This window comes from Camarhynchus parvulus, chromosome 2 (genome assembly GCF_901933205.1).
Source record: "Camarhynchus parvulus chromosome 2, STF_HiC, whole genome shotgun sequence".
Classification (NCBI taxonomy): domain Eukaryota; kingdom Metazoa; phylum Chordata; class Aves; order Passeriformes; family Thraupidae; genus Camarhynchus; species Camarhynchus parvulus.
In genome coordinates this window covers 46,026,492-46,045,359 of record NC_044572.1, presented here as the reverse complement: position 1 = coordinate 46,045,359, position 18,868 = coordinate 46,026,492, and the positions used below count along the sequence as shown (strand labels likewise).

At 41.4% G+C, this 18,868-nt stretch overlaps 1 protein-coding gene across 1 annotated transcript in view; it reads right to left on the bottom strand.

The window, feature by feature from the left end:
- AVL9 (AVL9 cell migration associated) overlaps window positions 1-18,206 on the bottom strand; it is a 45,275-nt gene extending 27,069 nt beyond the window's left edge. Inside the window, exons 1-3 of the mRNA XM_030968367.1 lie at window positions 18,041-18,206; window positions 2,560-2,680; window positions 416-501 (exon numbers count right to left, since the gene is read on the bottom strand). Of these exons, the coding sequence (XP_030824227.1) occupies window positions 416-501; window positions 2,560-2,680; window positions 18,041-18,106 (273 nt within the window). The 5' untranslated portion in view covers window positions 18,107-18,206. The remainder of the gene's footprint in view (window positions 1-415; window positions 502-2,559; window positions 2,681-18,040) is intronic.
- Window positions 18,207-18,868: the final 662 nt, after the last annotated feature.

Genomic DNA, 18,868 nt, shown 5'->3' with positions numbered 1-18,868 from the left:
ATCCCTACACTTGCACGGCCAGATCCCAGGAAGAACTCAAATTATCTATGGGGAGAAATTTCAACTTTTTCCACTCAGAAGGCCTACTGCCTGAAAACTTAACTTTGCCACTTGACAGACTGTCAGTTGAGTTTTTCTGCTTGGTGCTGATGGCTGGATTGGCTCTCAAGAAACAAAATGTATTTTTCAATTGCCTCAAATATTTCAGAAGATCACAATACACCTGCTGATGTATGGGAAAGAATACTTCTCAAGTTCTGGAGCTACATACTGTGAGCACTTTCAGAGACTTTTAATGTAACACAATCATGCAGTTTTTGCCTCTTGGTGTAATGCAAGCCACTGAATTTTAGGTTTGTTAATGCATTGAGCCTGTTATTCATTAATATAATTAATTCCCAACTTGGAAGGTTACCTTTGCTTCAATCTGCCGATAGCAAGAGACGCCATACACCGTGGTTCGATCCCCGCACCTCGGAGGCAGGTGGAAAAACACAGTATCTGGAAAAAAAGACAAGACTATTTTGTCATTCACTAACAAGAGTTTGGTATATTTATTTTCACCATTCCTTAAATGTTTACTGCAGAAAGTACTGGCAGACACTTATTTCTAAAAAAAAATAAAAATAAAAACGAACAAGTTACCTATAAAGTTATGTCTGGACCCAAATTAGTTTTCACATTGCAAGATAACTTGTGGAAGAATCTCCAGGTGTGCAGGACAGCTTCATGTTTAGCTAGACCAAGCCAACATTGCTTTTCAGAAGCAGCTGCTGACAGCAGAGAAGCACCACTGAAAGCTACAGGCATGCTGCTTTCCCAGTTCAGCACAAAGGAGCAAAGGCAAGGCACTGTGAGTCAGTGTGTACAGCTCGGAGTGTGATGTCATTAAGGAGGCAAACAGAGTCAAGATAGGGAAAAAAATCTCAAACAGCAAGGAGGATACACACAGTTGAAAGGTTAGAGCAGCTCCTACTTCTGCCAAGGTAGATATCTGCACCACCACCAGCACTACACTACCAAAAAGAATTTGTGAAACCTAGTCTTACAGAAAATAATTAGTGTCTCTGTGCAAGTGCAAAATGAAAAAGAAAAGTATCTATGAAATATGACAAGAGAAAGACTTTTATGGCTTGAGATATACAAACACACACACATATACACACACACCTGCTGCTACTGCAAAAAAGTTGTTAAAGCCCAAGCAAAGACAGTTGTCCTCTCCTTTCAAAACATGAGTGAAATCTTTTTTGAAACCAACTATTAATTTTTTGTTTGCTTCATAGTAAGAAAATGAACAGGAGAGACAATCCCACATGCATTATGACCAATAGAGAGCGGGACTTCTTATAATAAAGCTTACTAGCTTGATCAAATTTATATTCTGGAGATCACTCTAGGGTTTTAGAAAATCTGTATGATGATTTCCTGTACCAAGTCATCCTCTTTGCACAAATGTAACTATCCATAGGCATTAATTTAAAACTCAAAACCAGATATCTAATAAAGTTACAGTAAATGAAATACAATTATTATCAGAAAATCTATTTGCCTGGTTCAAGTTCATGTGTATTCTTGCCTATAAAACACAAGGATATATATATTTCCCCTTTGTTGCCAACTTTTTTGTCCTTACCAAAAAATAAACATTTATATTCTTCTAGCACAGCAATAAAAATGCTTAAAGTTGAGTATTAACTGGAATGGTACTGAGACAAGAAAGAGCAGGTAAATGCAGCTGCATTTGATTTTCCTACCTTTGAATGTTGTCAACTTCTTGTAATGTATTTAACAATGCAGAAATTCAGCAAAAATTGTGGCCCAGAGCAGTCAGAGGCATTCTTACTGCTGCTAGGAAAGGGACTATTTTGATAAACTTCTTTTGTTTCCAAATGAGATCTCCAAAAACTGGACAATAAGGAAGCTAAGTATATCAAGTTAAAAAACTAAATAAATTAAAAGTAGTATTAAGTGTTTCTGTGATTTTTGTTTAAAGTGACTTCCTTGTCTGCTGTGCAGAAAAAAAAAGATGAAACAACTGGACACAAATATAAATGTCAGGGGTTAACAGAATTGCTAATAAAGGAATAAATGCAATATTAAAAAAATTAAAAGTGCCACAAACTTGGTGGTGACTATATGCCAAATGGATATTTCTATCTTTATTCTGCCAACAAAAACGCTTTTAAAGCTCACACCATTATACGGACATGGTTTTCCATGACTTGTAGCTCATTTTTAAGCATCTCTAAATTAGCGGAGGAGAGTTTATTCACCCTTCAAGAACTTCTGAGAAAGCCAGCAGCCTTGCTTTGTGCTAGAACTATGCAAAATTGATATGTAACCCTGAAGTTTTCACTAACATCTGAATTCTGGATGTAAGAGGTACACCCTTACTTTCACCTAAAGGAATATATCATTGCCAATGTATTTTGCAACTTCAACAAAAAGTGCAGGAAGTATAATAGCAAAAAGAATCACAGGTCAGCTGTTCAGGTATCAGGTTTATTCTCTGGGCTGCAGTAGAAGTACACACAGCTTTTCTGTCTCATTTCTCACCTTCCTGATAGTTGTGAGCGCCATCTGGTAAGGCAAGAAATGGCAAGTACTTCCATTCCTCTGGTAAACTGTGGCTGTCATGGCCTTCTCCAGGTTTTAGGGGAGGATAGGAAAATTCAACCTAAACAAACAAATGAAAACAAAGGGGAGAAAAAGAGAGAATACATTAAAGTTACCATACAAGCAAGCCTCTATGATTCACCCTAGCACTTTTTTCCTACCAATATTATGGGAAATAAATGGTTTTCTTCCAACTAGCATTGCTTGTCTTGTCTCTTCCTTCAATGCACCCACAGACTGACTTGTGCAGTTTAACTAACAGGCCTTGGGCAGATTTGGCTTTTAGAGCCTAATTCCTCTCCCTCAAGAGAAACAAAAAGAGATCTTCAAGCAGAAAACAGCACCCAAGAGCTGAATATCTTCTTCCCTGTGTGCAGAGCCAGCAGCACATTGCCACACCTGCAACAACAGCAGGGGTCATTGCTGGGGCACACATATCCTGAAAGCAGATTTGACTTCCCAGCCCTTCAGGTGCTCATGACTGGGTAATGCTGACACGTGCAGGCCTCTCTTTTACCCTGCAAGACATTGAATCATCCCAGAAACCATATTAACAGCAAAACAGTGGTTTATATATTTTTATGTCCCTGACTGCAACATGTTCTGCACAATGGCCAAAAGTATCTCCTTTTCCTTTCACGGAAGAAATCCTGCTTTTCAATTTTGCCTTTCATTTAATTGCCATTTTCCTCTTTTTCCTAGAAATAGGGACAACCTTTCCATTTCTTGCACTACACTACACATCCACCACAGATCCCCACAATCAGCATCTTTACAGTGCAATCTTCTTCTCCTATGGAGACCCCTCTGGGTTTCCAGCCACTTCCACCAACTCTTTTCCAGACAGCATTTTTTTAATTCAGTGAACAAAATCTAAACACAGATTTCTCAGTAAAAGAAACTGTTTATTGATACTGCAACTTCTCTCCAAGGATATTTAGTTAATGAGCTGTAAAATGTATGTACACATGGAAAATAAAGATCATGACAAAGCAAGAATATAAATAATCTTAGCATTTGATGGATAATAAAATAAAATAGTAATAATAATAACATCAAAAGAAAAAACCTGTGAAAGATGAGAGTACCGAGGAAAAGTGAAATTCTTCACCTTAACACACGATGTCACTGTCTACAACTGTTGCCAACTTGAGAAAAAGGTACAAAGGACAAGAAAACACTAGGAGAAATCAGCCTTGCTACTTGTATCAATTTCAAGTTTTCTTATTCCTTGTTAGGGTAGGTTGACCCTGGCTGGACACCAGGAGCCAACCAAGGCTGCTCTATCACCTTCCTCCTCACTTGGGTAAGGTAGAAAAAACATAATGAAAGGCTCATGTGTCAAGCTAAGGGCAGGGAGGGCTCACTTACCAGCCACTGTCATGGGCAAAACAGAAATTGTTGGCTTGGGGAAATTAACTTGGGGAAATTATGGCAATAAAACAGAGCAAGATAATAAGAAGTAAACCCAAATCTTGAAAATACTTTCTCCCCACCCTGGGGTGGGTTAATTCCTTCCTGGACGTAACTTTATTCCTGATTCTCTACCTCCTCCCCCAGCAGTGCAGGGGGATGGGAATGGTTCGTGGTCAGTTCATCACACGCTGTCTCTGCTGCTGCCTCCTCCTCAGAGGGAGGAATCCTTCCCCTGCTCCAGCATGGGGGCCCTGTCCCAGCAGACTGCTCCATGAACTTCACCCAAGTGAGATCTTGCCACAGGCTGCAGTTCTTCATGAACTGCTCACCAGGGTGGGTCCCTTCCACAGAGTGCAGTCCTTCAGGGACAGATCCCAGTGCAGGTCCCCTGTGGGGTGACAAGTCCTGCCAGGAGCCTGTTCCAGCACAGGCTTCCCACAGGGCCACAGCCTCCCTCAGGCTTCTGCCTGCTCTGCCATGGGGGTGTCTACAAGTGGATCTCTGCTCCTCCATGGACCTCCCTGGGCTGCAGGGGGACAGCCTTGCCTTGCTGTGGCTGTCATGACAGCCCACAGGGGAATCTCTGCTCCAGGGCCTGGAGCACCTCCAGCCCTTCCTGATTCGCTGGCCTTGGTGTCTGCAGGGCTGTTTCTCTCACATACTCTCACTCCTCTCTGCTCTGGCTGCAATTTGCTGCTTTGCAATAACTTTCCTTCTCAAACACAGGAACCCAGAGGTGCTACCACCACCCCTGATGGGCACTGACCAGCCCTGAGTCTCTCCTTGGCTCTGGCAGACATGGAGAAAGCTTCTGGCAGGGGCAGAAGCTTCTCTCAGAGAAGGCACCCCTGTAACACCCTGTATCTATGAGGAATCCACAGAGTCTTTTAAACAAAATATGCCCCTAAGAAAAAAAAAAAGTGTCTGACTTTTAAATGAGAGACTAACAGCGGAATTAGCATCCATACAAGGAGCAGAGAATTTAGTACACATATATATCCTGAGAATTCCCTGCTATCCTTTTCAAGTCACAAATAAGAAAACTGAAATGGTAGATAAAAAAATTAAAATGGTAGAAATAAATGTCTGCAGTATCAGACCTTTTGCTGATGTTCAGATTCAAACTGGCTGGCTGAAAACACCGTTTACAAAATGATTACTAGAATCTTGCAGGAGTAACTTTAGCAATAAATATAGCACAGTTACTAAGTTTAAAACATAGATAGTCAAGGAGCATCTACACTTGGGTCCTGACTCGGGTATTTTATTTCACTCCATGGCCAACAGAGAGAGATTCAAATTCACCTCTGGAGGAGCTTCTTTCTAACAAATACAGAAGAAACCCTGAGTTCCCTTAGATTCCACCAAATACCTTAAATGCATCACTCCTGACAGAGAAATACTTTAAGGATTTAAGACATCATTGCTTCCAAGCACCTTCAGAATTACCACTGTATTTTGCACTGCAGCCAAATAATGAATTAGGAGACAAATTTAAAGGAAAGATGGGTAAGATGAGTCAAGCTCCATGAAAAACATGCATTCACTAAGGAACACTCCTTTTCAAAGTCCAGAATAAAGCTGAGAAATCTGGCTCCTGTGTTCTTTTTACAGTGTGAAATTTGATGAAGAACTACTTTGTTCTAGCTCACAATATGCTATCAACACCTCAGCTGCTATCCAATAATCCCAGCAACAGGGATTTCTGCAGGTTCTGTCAGTTCCAAATTCAATAAACTGTACAGGCATTAATTGACACTGATGACAATCTTGTTTTCTATTAGTTGTCTTCTTTCAAAAACCAGTTTTATTATAAATTTCTGCATGCATGTGTGGGTATAAGAGAGAAGATCACAAAACTCAGGCAAATCAAAACTAAAACTGCTTAAGTGGCTTTAAATACTCTATTTTACAGATACACTTAATGACAGTCCCAATTTACATTATGACATAGTATTCTTTCTCCTCCTCCCCAACAGGATCCATATAGGACATATCCTGGTTTCTAAGGAGGAATCACATTCATGCAGTTTAATAGAATTGCTGCTGGCCAAAGTACCAAAAGCATGGAAGTAACAGAGAAACAGGAAAATCCAACAGCAAGAAGAGCATGCAATGCCCTGGAGGACTTCTCTTCATCCCTCCTCCAACTTAACAGTTCCCAGTGATGAGAAAGTTTGACTTTTGGTATTAAATAAGCAGTCACTGCAAGTGGGAGTTATGTCAGCTGAGTGTATGTCAAAAAGCAAGATCTCTGAGGCAATTTTCCCAAGTGTTCTGCAAAGTCAGAGAAAACAAACACCTGCAGAGGGTGATTCATCTGATCTGTTTCTTCTGACCATCTCTGAAGAGAGTTAGCTCTAAGTCTAACTTGCAGATGACTGACTTAATGCAGATGAAACTCACCCTAACTGTTCCCTATCCACTAGATGTTCTGCTTGATTTCACCAGCTCAATTTGCAGACTTGCATCAATCGCAGTTAAGAATCCTTTGTACGGAAAGAAACCATTATTTCAAAAACAAAGTGTTACAAGAATATTGAGCATCTTTAAAAAATGGCTAAAACCTCACAGTTCTTGAAAATTATGAAACCGAGCAGTGCATATGTATAGAGGTGGTAATAATGGGGTAAATAGAATTTCAGTTCTATCAGTTCTGAGTTTTCAAACAATTAGAGTCTCAATAAAAACCTTTCCCAGCCTGTGTGTGCAAATTACAGAGCAGTGTTCCTAGGGAAGGCAACTTAAAAAGTTATTTTCTTATAATTTTCTACCTTAAACCTAAGACAAACCATGACAGGGGGAAGAGATAGGACTACTGAAGAGACCTGTCTCATACCTCTTTTTCATCCTCTTCACAAAAAGAAGAAAGAGAAGCTCATTTTTAATTTAAATATAACTGCTTGTTATGTAAATCCATCCACATATGTATGTGCATGCATAAACATGCACTTAAATGTCCCTGTATGTCATTAATATATGTATCACTACAAAAATGCCTGCAAATATGAGAAATAAAATGTTTTCATAAAGCCCAATAGTGAACAGAAACAAAGATATAGACACAAGTTTTCAGAGCTCACTGCCAGAGAAAATTTTAGACATTGTTGTCTCCTAAGTTGAATTAAAGAAGACTCAACAAGATGAAATTCAAATTCAAAGCTGAACTCCTGAGAGACTTCAAAATAAACTACATAAAACATGAACTAGTATATCCATTTCTTACTCTTCCAAGTGTCTGGGATCTTCGTTCCAGCTGGAAATATTGGTCACGCCTGTCAAGGGGTTTTGATGGCAATGCTTTTTGCCTGTGCAAACTGTCATGTTCTCTAAGCAGATGGGTCCTGATGGATTTCAGAACTAAAACCAATACAGAATATTGTCTTGAGGTTCAGGGGAGAAATAAATAACTGCGCTCTTCACTACATAGAATACTTCAACTCTTGTGAATTATCAAGATTTATTATTAAAATAAAATCTAGTTTATAAGAACTCCTTAAATGGAAGTACAACTGAATTTCTGGAACTAACATTTTTTATTTTTCTGGAATTCTGCAGCATTAACTAACCTTTAAAATGCAGTTTGTATTGAATCTAACTGTTTGGATGCAAAGCACCAATGAACACACAATTCTAGTGGGGAGAGAAAAAAAATCGAGGCAATCTGATTTTGTTCCTTGTCTTTGAAGGCACTTCCTAGCCAGAATAAATTTACTATGCATTCATTAAGTCACAATAAGAAAACATGAGAGCAGGCAAGGAAAAATGCATTTAAGTTTCTACATCTAGGAATTAACATGATAGTTCTTTAAGAAAAATGCATTGATAGTGTCTTTGACTAAATTGCAAGTACACAATCAGAAGAAGGGTTTAAAAAGGAACTGATAAAAGAGGAATTTCCAAATATATGGGCATGTCCAGCTAAACTACTGCACTAAAACATTTGACAGGCAGTTGGCATTAATTTTATACTCAGGTAAGGTGGTTCTTCTTATCTGAGAAAAGTGTTTAATTGTTAATCAAAGTAGAATCATCAGTGAGCACTAAACACTGATAATTTAAAATGTTCTAGCAAGTCAGTATAACCTTCCCACCCTGCCCACTTCATCTACTATCACATTTGAATTATAGTCACAATATAAGCTCTCCACTTTAGTATAACAGGTATTTTGATAGATTTCTCTTCAGATAAGTTATGAAAAAACATCTGGACCCAAGTAAGTTTTTGCATTGGTACAATGGAGAGATTATTTAATCTCAAAAAAATCTGAAATCTTTAGAATGACAGTGTTATATTACAGAATCTAATTTACAGGAAACAAACCCATTCCATCCTCTAAACAATTGCTTTGATTTCTCCCATTGCTTCTACTGCAACAAACAGGTAGGATAACTGCTTGAAACAAAGAAAAGGAGATCAGCAAAACCCAGTAATTACATTTCTATTTAGAGAATCTTTTCTTTTCATAAATCTTTACAACACATTTAATTTCAGGGATACCAGCCCTTCACCTCTAAAAAAGAAAGGCAGAAGTATGCTAAATAGAGTATAACTACACAGCAGCAATCACAAAAACCCAAGAGATAAAAATTACACCTAAAACTTGATACCTCTTTATAAATAAGTCAGTATTTGTTCTTCACTCAAAGTAGGGATTTCTAAAATCAGTTTTTGCAATTTATTAGTCCTAGCATAGCCAGACCCAGAGAAGAACAGCACAGCAATGACCTTATCTGAATCACCATAACAACTGCAGCACGCAGCCAAATGAAAATCTAAGAGCAATGTTTGTCATTCAGCACTAAGAACTATTTATTACTTAAATAACAATTGAATATAGATTATAAACTTCCCCCATTTTTGCACAGTAAAATCAACAGATCAGGATCTGCAAGCTGAAGAGGCCATTCAAATGACAATAAACCCTACGCAGTAATATAACCTGCAACAGCAGAGTTTTAAATATACGTTACACATTTTTATAAATATGAATATTTGTAACTACTATGTATGATACATGTATATATGCATACAAAAATATATATGAAGAATACATGTAATACATACTTACATAAATACATTTTAAAATACAATATTTACACAAATAGCAACAGCAAAAAAATCTGTGTATTACAAGGAGGCAGGGCATAGTTGTTTCTATCCTTTCAGCTTCTGAAACTCATACTTCCTCACATTTCCATACTGCTAAAGCCATAGAGTAGCCACTTAGACAAGTTCTAAGGCACCATTTGTAGGCACAATATCACCATTCAAGTTTGCTTCAAAACCTCTGACTAGGTTAGCTAAGGACCGACTCCCACTGAGGCCCTTAAAAGATAAAATAACCTGAAACACCAAAACCTTTGTTTTCAACACCATGCTAGCATGCAACCTAAACACTCCTTCCAATTATTGATTTATACATTACAGAAAGCAAGAACTCATACAAGATGAATTCTGGCAAGAGAGAGCAGCTTCCCTGATTAAACAAGCGAGGGCACCCCAATCTCTACCCCTAACAAAGATGTCTGTCCAACCCAGCAGCCAGTGCAGACTGGAGTCAGCAGCAGCCAATTGTTCCCCCACAGACTGGCTCTTAATGCCCATCTTGGTGCCCACTGGCTTTGATGAGCACACCCAGCCATAAGGACTGTGGCATTTTCCCTCTCCAGGGACAGCACTCATACCTCACACAAGACTCAGGCATGCAGCCTTTCCTCAGCTCTGCTGTGCCGCGGTTCCAAATAGCAAGGAGATGGCAACAAGTTGACAAATGCTACACTGAATCCACCTTCCCCAGGGAAAATGTGAGGACCAGGACAGTCAGTACACTTTCAAGCACTTGGACTCAAGGGTTTAGAAACAGCCCTTGAGTGTCACTCACCCAGCACCTACTGCTGAACCAGCGCAGTACAAACAAGCCATCACTTGGTCTTAGGAGCCAACAAGCACTCAGGCTCTTTGCCACAGGACATCTGAGGGGCCCGGAACTGCTCTTTGTGAATTTGCTCCTTCCTCACAAGTTTCAACATCAGAATTACTCCTGAGAGGCAGCAAATCCGGTTCACTGCCACACATGAGGCTGAGAAGGTGCACAAACACAGTAACATAATGAAGCACAGAACACACTACTCTGCTCTCAGTGACCCCAAGGAAGCAGGCAGCCAGCCCTGTGTCCTGCCCTCCAGCATGCTGGGGCAGCAAGGAACTTGCTTTCACATCTTGTACCCACAGCTTTCTTTGCTTTTAGAAACAGCATGCTGCCTAGGTGTATTAATTCAGCACCTCATACAACCTATAAGATTGATTACCAAAATTAGGAACAGATCATCAAGTCAGGTGATATTAGGACAGGGAACACAAAGTGGAGACCTGCAAGTTCCAATTTACTCCTGCTGGAGTGACCTCTGTTCAGTGATTTTAATCTTTGAACCTCCCTCTATTCTACGTGTATGTAAATTACATTGCCACCTCTAGTGCTAAGAGCCCAAGCCACTGTTTGAAAACATTCTGAACAGGGAAATGAAAAGTGCAGCAGAACTACAGAAATACATGCTTTATTGACTTGGCATTCATTCAGTTATTCAAGAGAAAGGCCGAGATTCCTGGCACAGGATATTTAGATATAACTAGTCAGATGTTATGACATATACAAAGAACAGACAAATCATAAGATGAAAGTTAAGTATGATGACTATGGAAACCATTACATAACAGCAAATGGGTATTTAGGAACCTTCTCTCAACTTGCATATCAGGGCAACTATGGAAAAAATATCCAGTATGGAATCCTTCTTTCAGTGTGGAATACTTAACTTCCTGGGCAGCACTTCACAGAAGTGACTGCAGGATTATCAAAGTAAAAGGTTCTTCGAAAAACTAGACAAAGAAACCAAATAAAGAAACAAACTAATCAACCATACCACAAAGTTCTTCTTGAACACTGAACACTAAGTATTATATAAGTGGATTCAACAGTTATGCAAAAAATGGAACTCATCATTAACTCTACACAAGAGATCAGAATCTGCAGTATTGTTTACAGAAGTCCATGTGTACCAGCAATTCATTGTGTATTTAAAATTATTAGCACCCCGTGCCAATTAGAGTAGCCTTACAAATAAAAGCTAAAAGCCTCTTTAAAAGTTACAAACTGTTGAGCATCAAATCCACATATTTTAGACAAAGACTAATCTTTGATACTTGATGTATGCTATGATTAACTTTATTAGAAGATTTCATGCTAACAGTGATCCTTTAAAGTGCTTTAATATTATTAAAGCAGGGAACAAAATCAAAAGGAATTGTGCTAATGTTTATAGGTTATCATCAATAGAAATAGGCACTTCAGCTTGATTCCAGCCTAGTTCCTTTTCAACTTATTTTTGTTTCTGTTGTTCCATTAACAAGATCTTGTTTAATCACTAGACAAGATTACCTATTGCATAATACGTGCATACTGTGCTCCCCTGAAACAAAGACACAGGTAATTTAAAGACAACAAAGCATACACTTCACTTGCATGTTTAAGAGCATCAAGCACATCTAAGAGAATCACAGCAACTATTGGAGTGACAAAGATCAAGAAGGGAAAAAAATAATTCTCCAGTAAAGCAGAGTCTTAGAAGAAAGGCAGCAAACAAAATGGGACTAAGACAAGCTGGAAAGCTTTCCCCTGAAACTTCCCACCCATGGAATCTATAGAAGAGAACAACTTCAATATTTCCCTCTTAAAAAAACATGCTACAATCAAGAGTGCAGCAGACCTGGAAACGTAGGCAGTTCAAACAAGAGCTGATAAGAAGTGCAGACTGACCTTGCTCATTATTTAGACATCTCCTAATCCTCCAAAGTCAAGTCTAAGTTGCCAACATTTCTGCTTAAAGACATCTGCTTCCCAGGCACCTGGGAAAAAGGCCATGTGCATGGATTGCTCAGGCCATGTCAGGTGCCAATTTCTGCAGATCACAACAGGCACCATCTTCCAGAGCTCAAGTATTTGAAGCTCTCACATGATGAAGATCACATACACAATTCAGGAAGAATTAAAGGACATTCTTCCCTCTCAAGTATTATATTGAGGCTCTCCTCTTAAACTAGGTGTTCAGCTGCTTCATTCCTGATCTTGGGTTTTCTTTGCATGTCAGGAAGAAAACCTCTGGTCAGGCAAGAGAGGGGGATTGATCTTCAAGCACAGTCCACACAAAAACTGTCGCACACAGACAGGCACTCAGACACTACTTTAGAGAAAGCGGGCATCACATTTACATTATTAAGTTCAGTACCTTGAATATCCTTACAGCAAACTTTAGGATTCCATGGAAATTTGCCTTTTGGTATTTACAGCAATCCCTTCCCATGTCTGTGGGAGTTTGAAATGTCATTCTCCACAGAAGTACAGAGAAGTGGGTCAAGATACACTGCCGTTATTTCACAGATCAAAGATCTCAGGCAAACAAAACCGACCGGCAGCGCGAGCATTCCAGGACACACACGGCACTTCCTCACCTTCCCTACCACTCACAATTCAATTTTTTTCCCACAACACAGTAAGAAATGCATATATTAAACAGAGCCAGGAGTAAAGTGGAATAATTTTAAGCTCTTAAGAGGGCACATGAGACAATGGTCACCTGCTGCACAAGGTCAGCAGTGATGTGTTCAATTGCTCAGCTGAGCAAGTGCAGAAAAGCTGGGCCTTGCCCCAAATAAAGTGAGATTCTGTGTGGCCTCACTGCTGGTGACACAGTGCCCGAGTTCACTCAGGTGTGATTAGCTTAGAAGCCTTGCAGATCAGGAGAAGGTAGGGATTGTTGTGGCAGGTCAAGCACTGCAGCAGCAAAAGGACCATGCCCTTCCTCAGTAACCAGCCAGGGGTTTACAGGGACCTTGCCTAGCTCTCCTACCCACAAGTTTTTCCAGCTTTGCTGAAATGTTTCCGTTCTCTCCTTTACAAATACATCAGCTCTCATTTTAACTCTGCCTTCAAAAAGAAATATTTCTAGAGTACTCATGATATTTTAAGCCTTCCTACACCCTCAGAGACTGTTATCTCTCTGTTTCTCCATGTAAATAAAGCTTGGAGACAGAGCTCAAGTGACAGTCACAGCACACGTGATCACAACCGGAAAACTGCACCTCAGGACTTTCAGTCTTCTACCATGAGTATAAATCAAAGGTCTTTCCATGTATTTTCAACACAGCTTGCATCTTCTAGTTAAGGTCTGTTCAGGTTGCATTTTTGCTAAAGACTTTTATTACAAGGTAGGTAAGGACCTTCCACACTAGTTAATGCTTTCAAAAATTAAAGTATTGTAAAGCAAATTAGGTGCTTCATCACTCACTTGTAATGAGAGAAAGTGTTTCATGATTCCAAAACAAAGCTTTCCCCTTTTTGGCTCTGAAATCACTAGTCACTCACTACTACAGTTCCTCAAAACTACTGAGGAATTTGTTTTCAGCCACTCCAGCAGAAAGGTACAATTAGTCCTGAAGTCCAAGCTTACTACCCTACACTGAAGCAGATGAACAGAACCTGCTGCAGTAGATAATGAGCTGAGCAGCTACAGACACTCCAAAACACATCAGACCATTTCTGTGGCAGACTTCCCTTATTGTCACTTTGTGCCTCAATGCTTTTGTGCCTTGAGTCCTACAGAGCCTGAGAAGTATGTACAATTCCTACTACACCAAAACTGCGTGTTTTACACTTATGGGCAAGAGTTTGAGCAACTACATACAATGAGGCACTCTTTCTGCTCTTACTTTTTCTGAGGCCACTCCTCTTATTCATAGCAAAGAAGGATCAAAAAAGGAATTTTTAATGTTTGTCATTTCATTTCAGATGCATGAAAACCATGATTAAGTGGATACTGCCCATGAGTTCTGCTCACTGTGGGACATTTACAATTTAATGACTCGCTGAGGAAGATTCCCATAATAAGTCAGCCAGCACCTACAAAGCCAAGAAACCTGTCACCATTCCTGCTTCCTGCCAATTGCCATTCCCTTCCTTAATGGGCCTGTTGAAAGTGTGTCAAATAGTAGGTGGACCTAGTAGTTTGCAGCCAAGTTTCTCCTCCCATTCTCTGGACACGGCCATAACCTACCTCTAATCCTTAGCAAAAAGAGACAGCAACCAGCACTGTTTGCATATCTCCTTGGATTCACAGTTCAACTCAGTAACTAAGGGGTCCAAAGAAACAGCATGGCAATCTGCTCATGTAGACAAACAAAAGCCTGCAGGTTCTCCAAACATTTACTCCATACTTGCTAGAGAAAACTCCTCCCAATGTGTTCACAATTTTTAGCGCTTTTGTTTTCAGATAACAAAAAGCCTTCCTGACAGTGAGTGGCAACTCCCAAGCTTTTAACAACTGCCTGGGTAACTGGATCTCCAGACTTAACAATGTACCTATGGAAAAACTTCACTTTGTCTCTTATATTCCAGCAAAAATGACCCCCAGTTAAACAGTCACCCCTTGAAAGGAGCATGAGGAACAATTGTGGCACTCATACTCCCAATCCAAAGGCACACAGAGATTCTCTGACTCTCCTTCTCTTTCAAAAACAAATGCATATGGATTGTTTTTCTGTCTGTGAAAGAAAAAGATATTCCTATACATTTCCAAACTGCACTTCAAAGCCTTTACATGATACACACTTATTATCCTATAAGTTAACCAACAGGAAGACCTGTACATTTCAAGTGATGAAGCTTCAGAAGCAAAGGCAGCTAATGAAAGAACCTAGCATCAAGAAATCCATAGAAAATCCTAACTCCACATGCATTTCCTAGTAAGACTACAGAGAAAAGAGGTGGGAACAGAAACTGAAAGGAGCCTTCTCAGGCAAAACAGGTGGATTCCTGTTATGCAGCCTAGCTCTATGATCTTTCAATCTTAAGCTCTCCAGATTCACTCTGAGTGATGTCCATTTGAGCATTGCTGTAGTGCTCTTGGCTTTTCTGCACTTCACAGTTTCAGGTATGCAGTCTGCAGCACATGCTCAGACAGTTCATATCCACTGGTTCTTGTGCCAACACTGATTTAGATTAAACGTGTGGTTTCTCCTCCTCATTTTTAACCTTCCAACAGTTTCCTGGAATGCAGCTACATGTAAGGCAGTGTTTCAATGAATACTTCAAAGGCCATTATCAATACTTTAAAGGTCATTGAGAGCAGCCCTGTGGAGAAGGATTTGGGGGTGACAGTTGACCAAAAACTCATTATGAGCCAGCAATGTGCACATTGTAGCCAACCACATCCTGAGCTGCATCCTAAGGAATGTGGATGTGATTCACCCTCACTGGTCCTCTTGTGCCCTTGTGTCTGCCCTCTGCAGCTGTCCACCTGGCAAACAGAACCTGCGAAAGAACTACCTCAAAAGCAACCCACCAAAACAAGGCTTGCTTTTTTGGTCACCTCAGTTCCTCATTTCAGATTACCACAACTGCCTCTGCTTACCAGCAGTGAAAAGACAGGAGAGGAAAAGGGAAGAATGTTCCCGTACTTACAGAGGTGAATGCAACCTCCAAATCTACTTTGTTGATGAATGTAGCTTCCCTAGCCAGGGAAGCTCTTCTACACTCTCCTTTAACACAGACTGCCCAGGGACTATCTCATCCAGTTCTGGAAGAGAGAATTCAAATCCCTTTCTCTGAAAAGTGGATCAGAATGTACATGCATTGATAAACATATTATCACACAATAGGATTACATACATTGTCATTCTTGCCCTCAAATCACACTGCTTTGGTGACTTAGCCTTGATCATATGTGGTCTCATTTCTCTTCCAGACATTTCTTCGTGTCAATTCCCAAGCTTATATTGTTATTATTTATTCCCAATGCACAACTTCATAAGGCACCCCATTTTTATCAATCCAGTATTCCTTATTGTCCAGCTCTTGCACAACCTTCCAGTTTTCCTTTGAAATACTGATTCCTAAAGTTTGCTTATCATAGTTCAATTTCATGGTGTAAACAATACCAGCACCACTTTTAATCTTGAGAAACACTTCTTGCAAGCACCTTTCAAACCAATAGTTCCTCTTCTGACTCAAATCTGTTTCTGCTTCCTCTCCTTTATACTACTCTTAATCCAAGTACCAGCTCTTGCACCAATTCTCTTGTATCTCTGCCTTAAGAATAAGCCTGATCTCTTATCAAGTTCCCAGCAGATTAGAGCTACTTCATTTCTTTCACAGAGAAAGGAATTCAATCACTTATTCTTACAAAAGATGCAGGTCAGTCAGGCATGATCTATCTTTAGCAAATGCACATAGGACCCAGTCTACTTAGTTTCATGTTGTTAATTAATTCTTTCCTTCACGAATTCTCTGGAGACTTGCATACTACTGATGTCAAACTCATTAGGCTATAGCTGTGCCACTCCTCACCTCCAGCTCTTTTAGGAAACGTTCCCCATAGTTCAGTAAAAAATCTGCCAAGTCAGAAGTAGGATACATTTAAAATTAGATTCCAGCCTGGTTGTGGTTCTACTGGCTGTCACTTTATTCCTGCAGCTCTCCTCCCTGTGACTCAGCTACGTTGTCCCCTTTCCAAACTCCCTTCCTTTCCAGCTTCTCCAGGTCATTTCTTGAGATAAAGAAAACTTGAGTTCAGAGGTATTCCAACCTAATTTTTGACAACATCTCAAAATGTACTTCTATAAACATTTTACTGGCAACAAAAAAAAAAAAAAAAAAAATCAATACTACTAATTTACAGTTTGGGGATTTGTTTGGGTTTTTTGTTCTTTTTTTTTTTCCCTTGCATCAACATCACTTAATGTGCAAGAAAATTAATATACACTCCAGAAGAACAGAAGAAAAAAAGCATAGGTCTTTTCCAAGAGGCCAACAACAAGGAGAGGGCAAAAATATGCTCCTCCTCCTACAGATATCCAACTAAGGCTCATCTTGTAACAGTGTTTGACAAGAAAGTGCCTGATAAATATCACAAACCTCACAACCCAGATGATCTAATTACTTCACAGGAACTGATCCTGTGAACAGCACCCAGACACCCTGAGGAGAAAGGATGCATTTGAAAACCATGCACATCTTTCAGAAATTGAGTTATTGCACCTTAGCCTCTGAGGAATTGTGCTTGGATTTTTTGCTGAAGCAATAATTTAATTCTCAGCTACCTTGTATGGAATGTGTTTATGTCAGATCAACCCTTGTATAACAATAGCCATCACATTGATTATATCTTGGCAATTTTTATAAATGCCAAGAACTCACTATGGAAGAAGACTCACTGGAAATCCAACATTATGTATATTTGCTCTTGTCATAGCAGAGCAAATGTGTGGGCAGCCCAGCTGGGCAACTGCACATCCTGTTTCAAGGCTTAAAAAAAATTAAAACAACCACAACATAAACCAGCTATGAAATACGTGACATAAATCCTTCCACCTTACAGGCCACAAGCACTTATGACAGCGGGAAAGAGACAGGCAAAGAAAACTTAAATCCAGGACAGGCTTATTACCCTGGGGCTATTTGGTACAAGATATACCTGAGCACTCAGTGATGGGCCGGCAGGGATAGAGGAAGGTAGATTAAAACACCATTTGGAGTCTTTTCCTCAGGATTCTCTGTCTGAACGCATCAAGCACGCACGACTCGAAACAGATACGGTGCCACGGTGCCCCTCACTCCCGGGAGCTCCGCCTCGCTGCCGGCGGAGCGCCGAGGCGGGGCGGGAATGGAGGCAGCTCCATGACCACGAACTGCCCGGGGCGAGCCGAGTCACGGCCCAACCAGGCATCCCCCGGCCGGGGGAGGCCGCGGCCAAGCGGGGCCTCGCCGGCTCCCAGCCCGTCCTCCACCGCCCCCTGAGCAGAGCGGAGCCCCCCGGCCCCGCGGAACGCGCCCCTCCGGCGGCGGCTCCCGCAGCCGGGCAGGCGCCGCTCGGCGCGGGGGAGGGGACCGCGGGAGGGCCGGCAGGAAGCAGGAGCGGAGCGGAGAGGCGAGGGACACCCGCACCCCCTCACCTGGCAGCCCTTCTTGTGGTGGAAGCCCACCACCACGATGTGCAGCACCGGGCCCCGCTTCTCCATGGAGCAGCCCGGCGATGGCCGCGCCGGAGGATGCCGCTGTGCCCGGGCTTTCGCTCCGCCCCCCGGGGTCCGGCGGGGACGCAGCCCCGGCCGCCTGCGCTTCCGCGCCGCCCGGCCCGGGAGGGCGGGCACGGCCCTCAGCGCCGCCCTCCGCCCAACCCTCCCGGAGCTCAGGGCTAGCTGTGGGGGAAAGGTCTCTGCGGCCGGCAGGTGCGGGTCCTACAGATGAGTGGCAGCCCAGAAAGAAGGCTGGCGGTTATCTCAGTACAGTTTAGTCAGGCTGGTTGCTGAAGGTTAAGAGTGAGGAAAATATCAAGGTAAGGCTTCTTCCCTCAAGGGGCTAAACCTCCAAGAGGAAGAGGCTCGGGGGGCTTCTCATCGCTCTCTACAAGCACCTGAAAGGAGGCTGTGGCCAGGTGGGGCCTGCAGTGAGAGGGCGAGAGGGAATGGCCTTAAGATGAAACAGGGGAGATTCAGATTACATATGAAAAAATAATTCAGTGTTAGTGTGGTCAGGCATTAAAACAGGCTTCCCAGGGAGGTGGTGGGGGTCACCATCCCTGGGGTGTTTATGAGGCCTCTGGCTCTGGGTGATGTGGGTTAGGTGTTAGAGCGGCAGTGCTGGATGGACACATGGACTGGATGATCCTGAATGTCTCTTTCAACCTTGATGGTCATTCTGAGATTCTATAAACATGTCTTAGCATACCCTAGAAAGAAGGCAGTTCAAAGACTTGTCCAAGACCACAGACAAATTTAGTG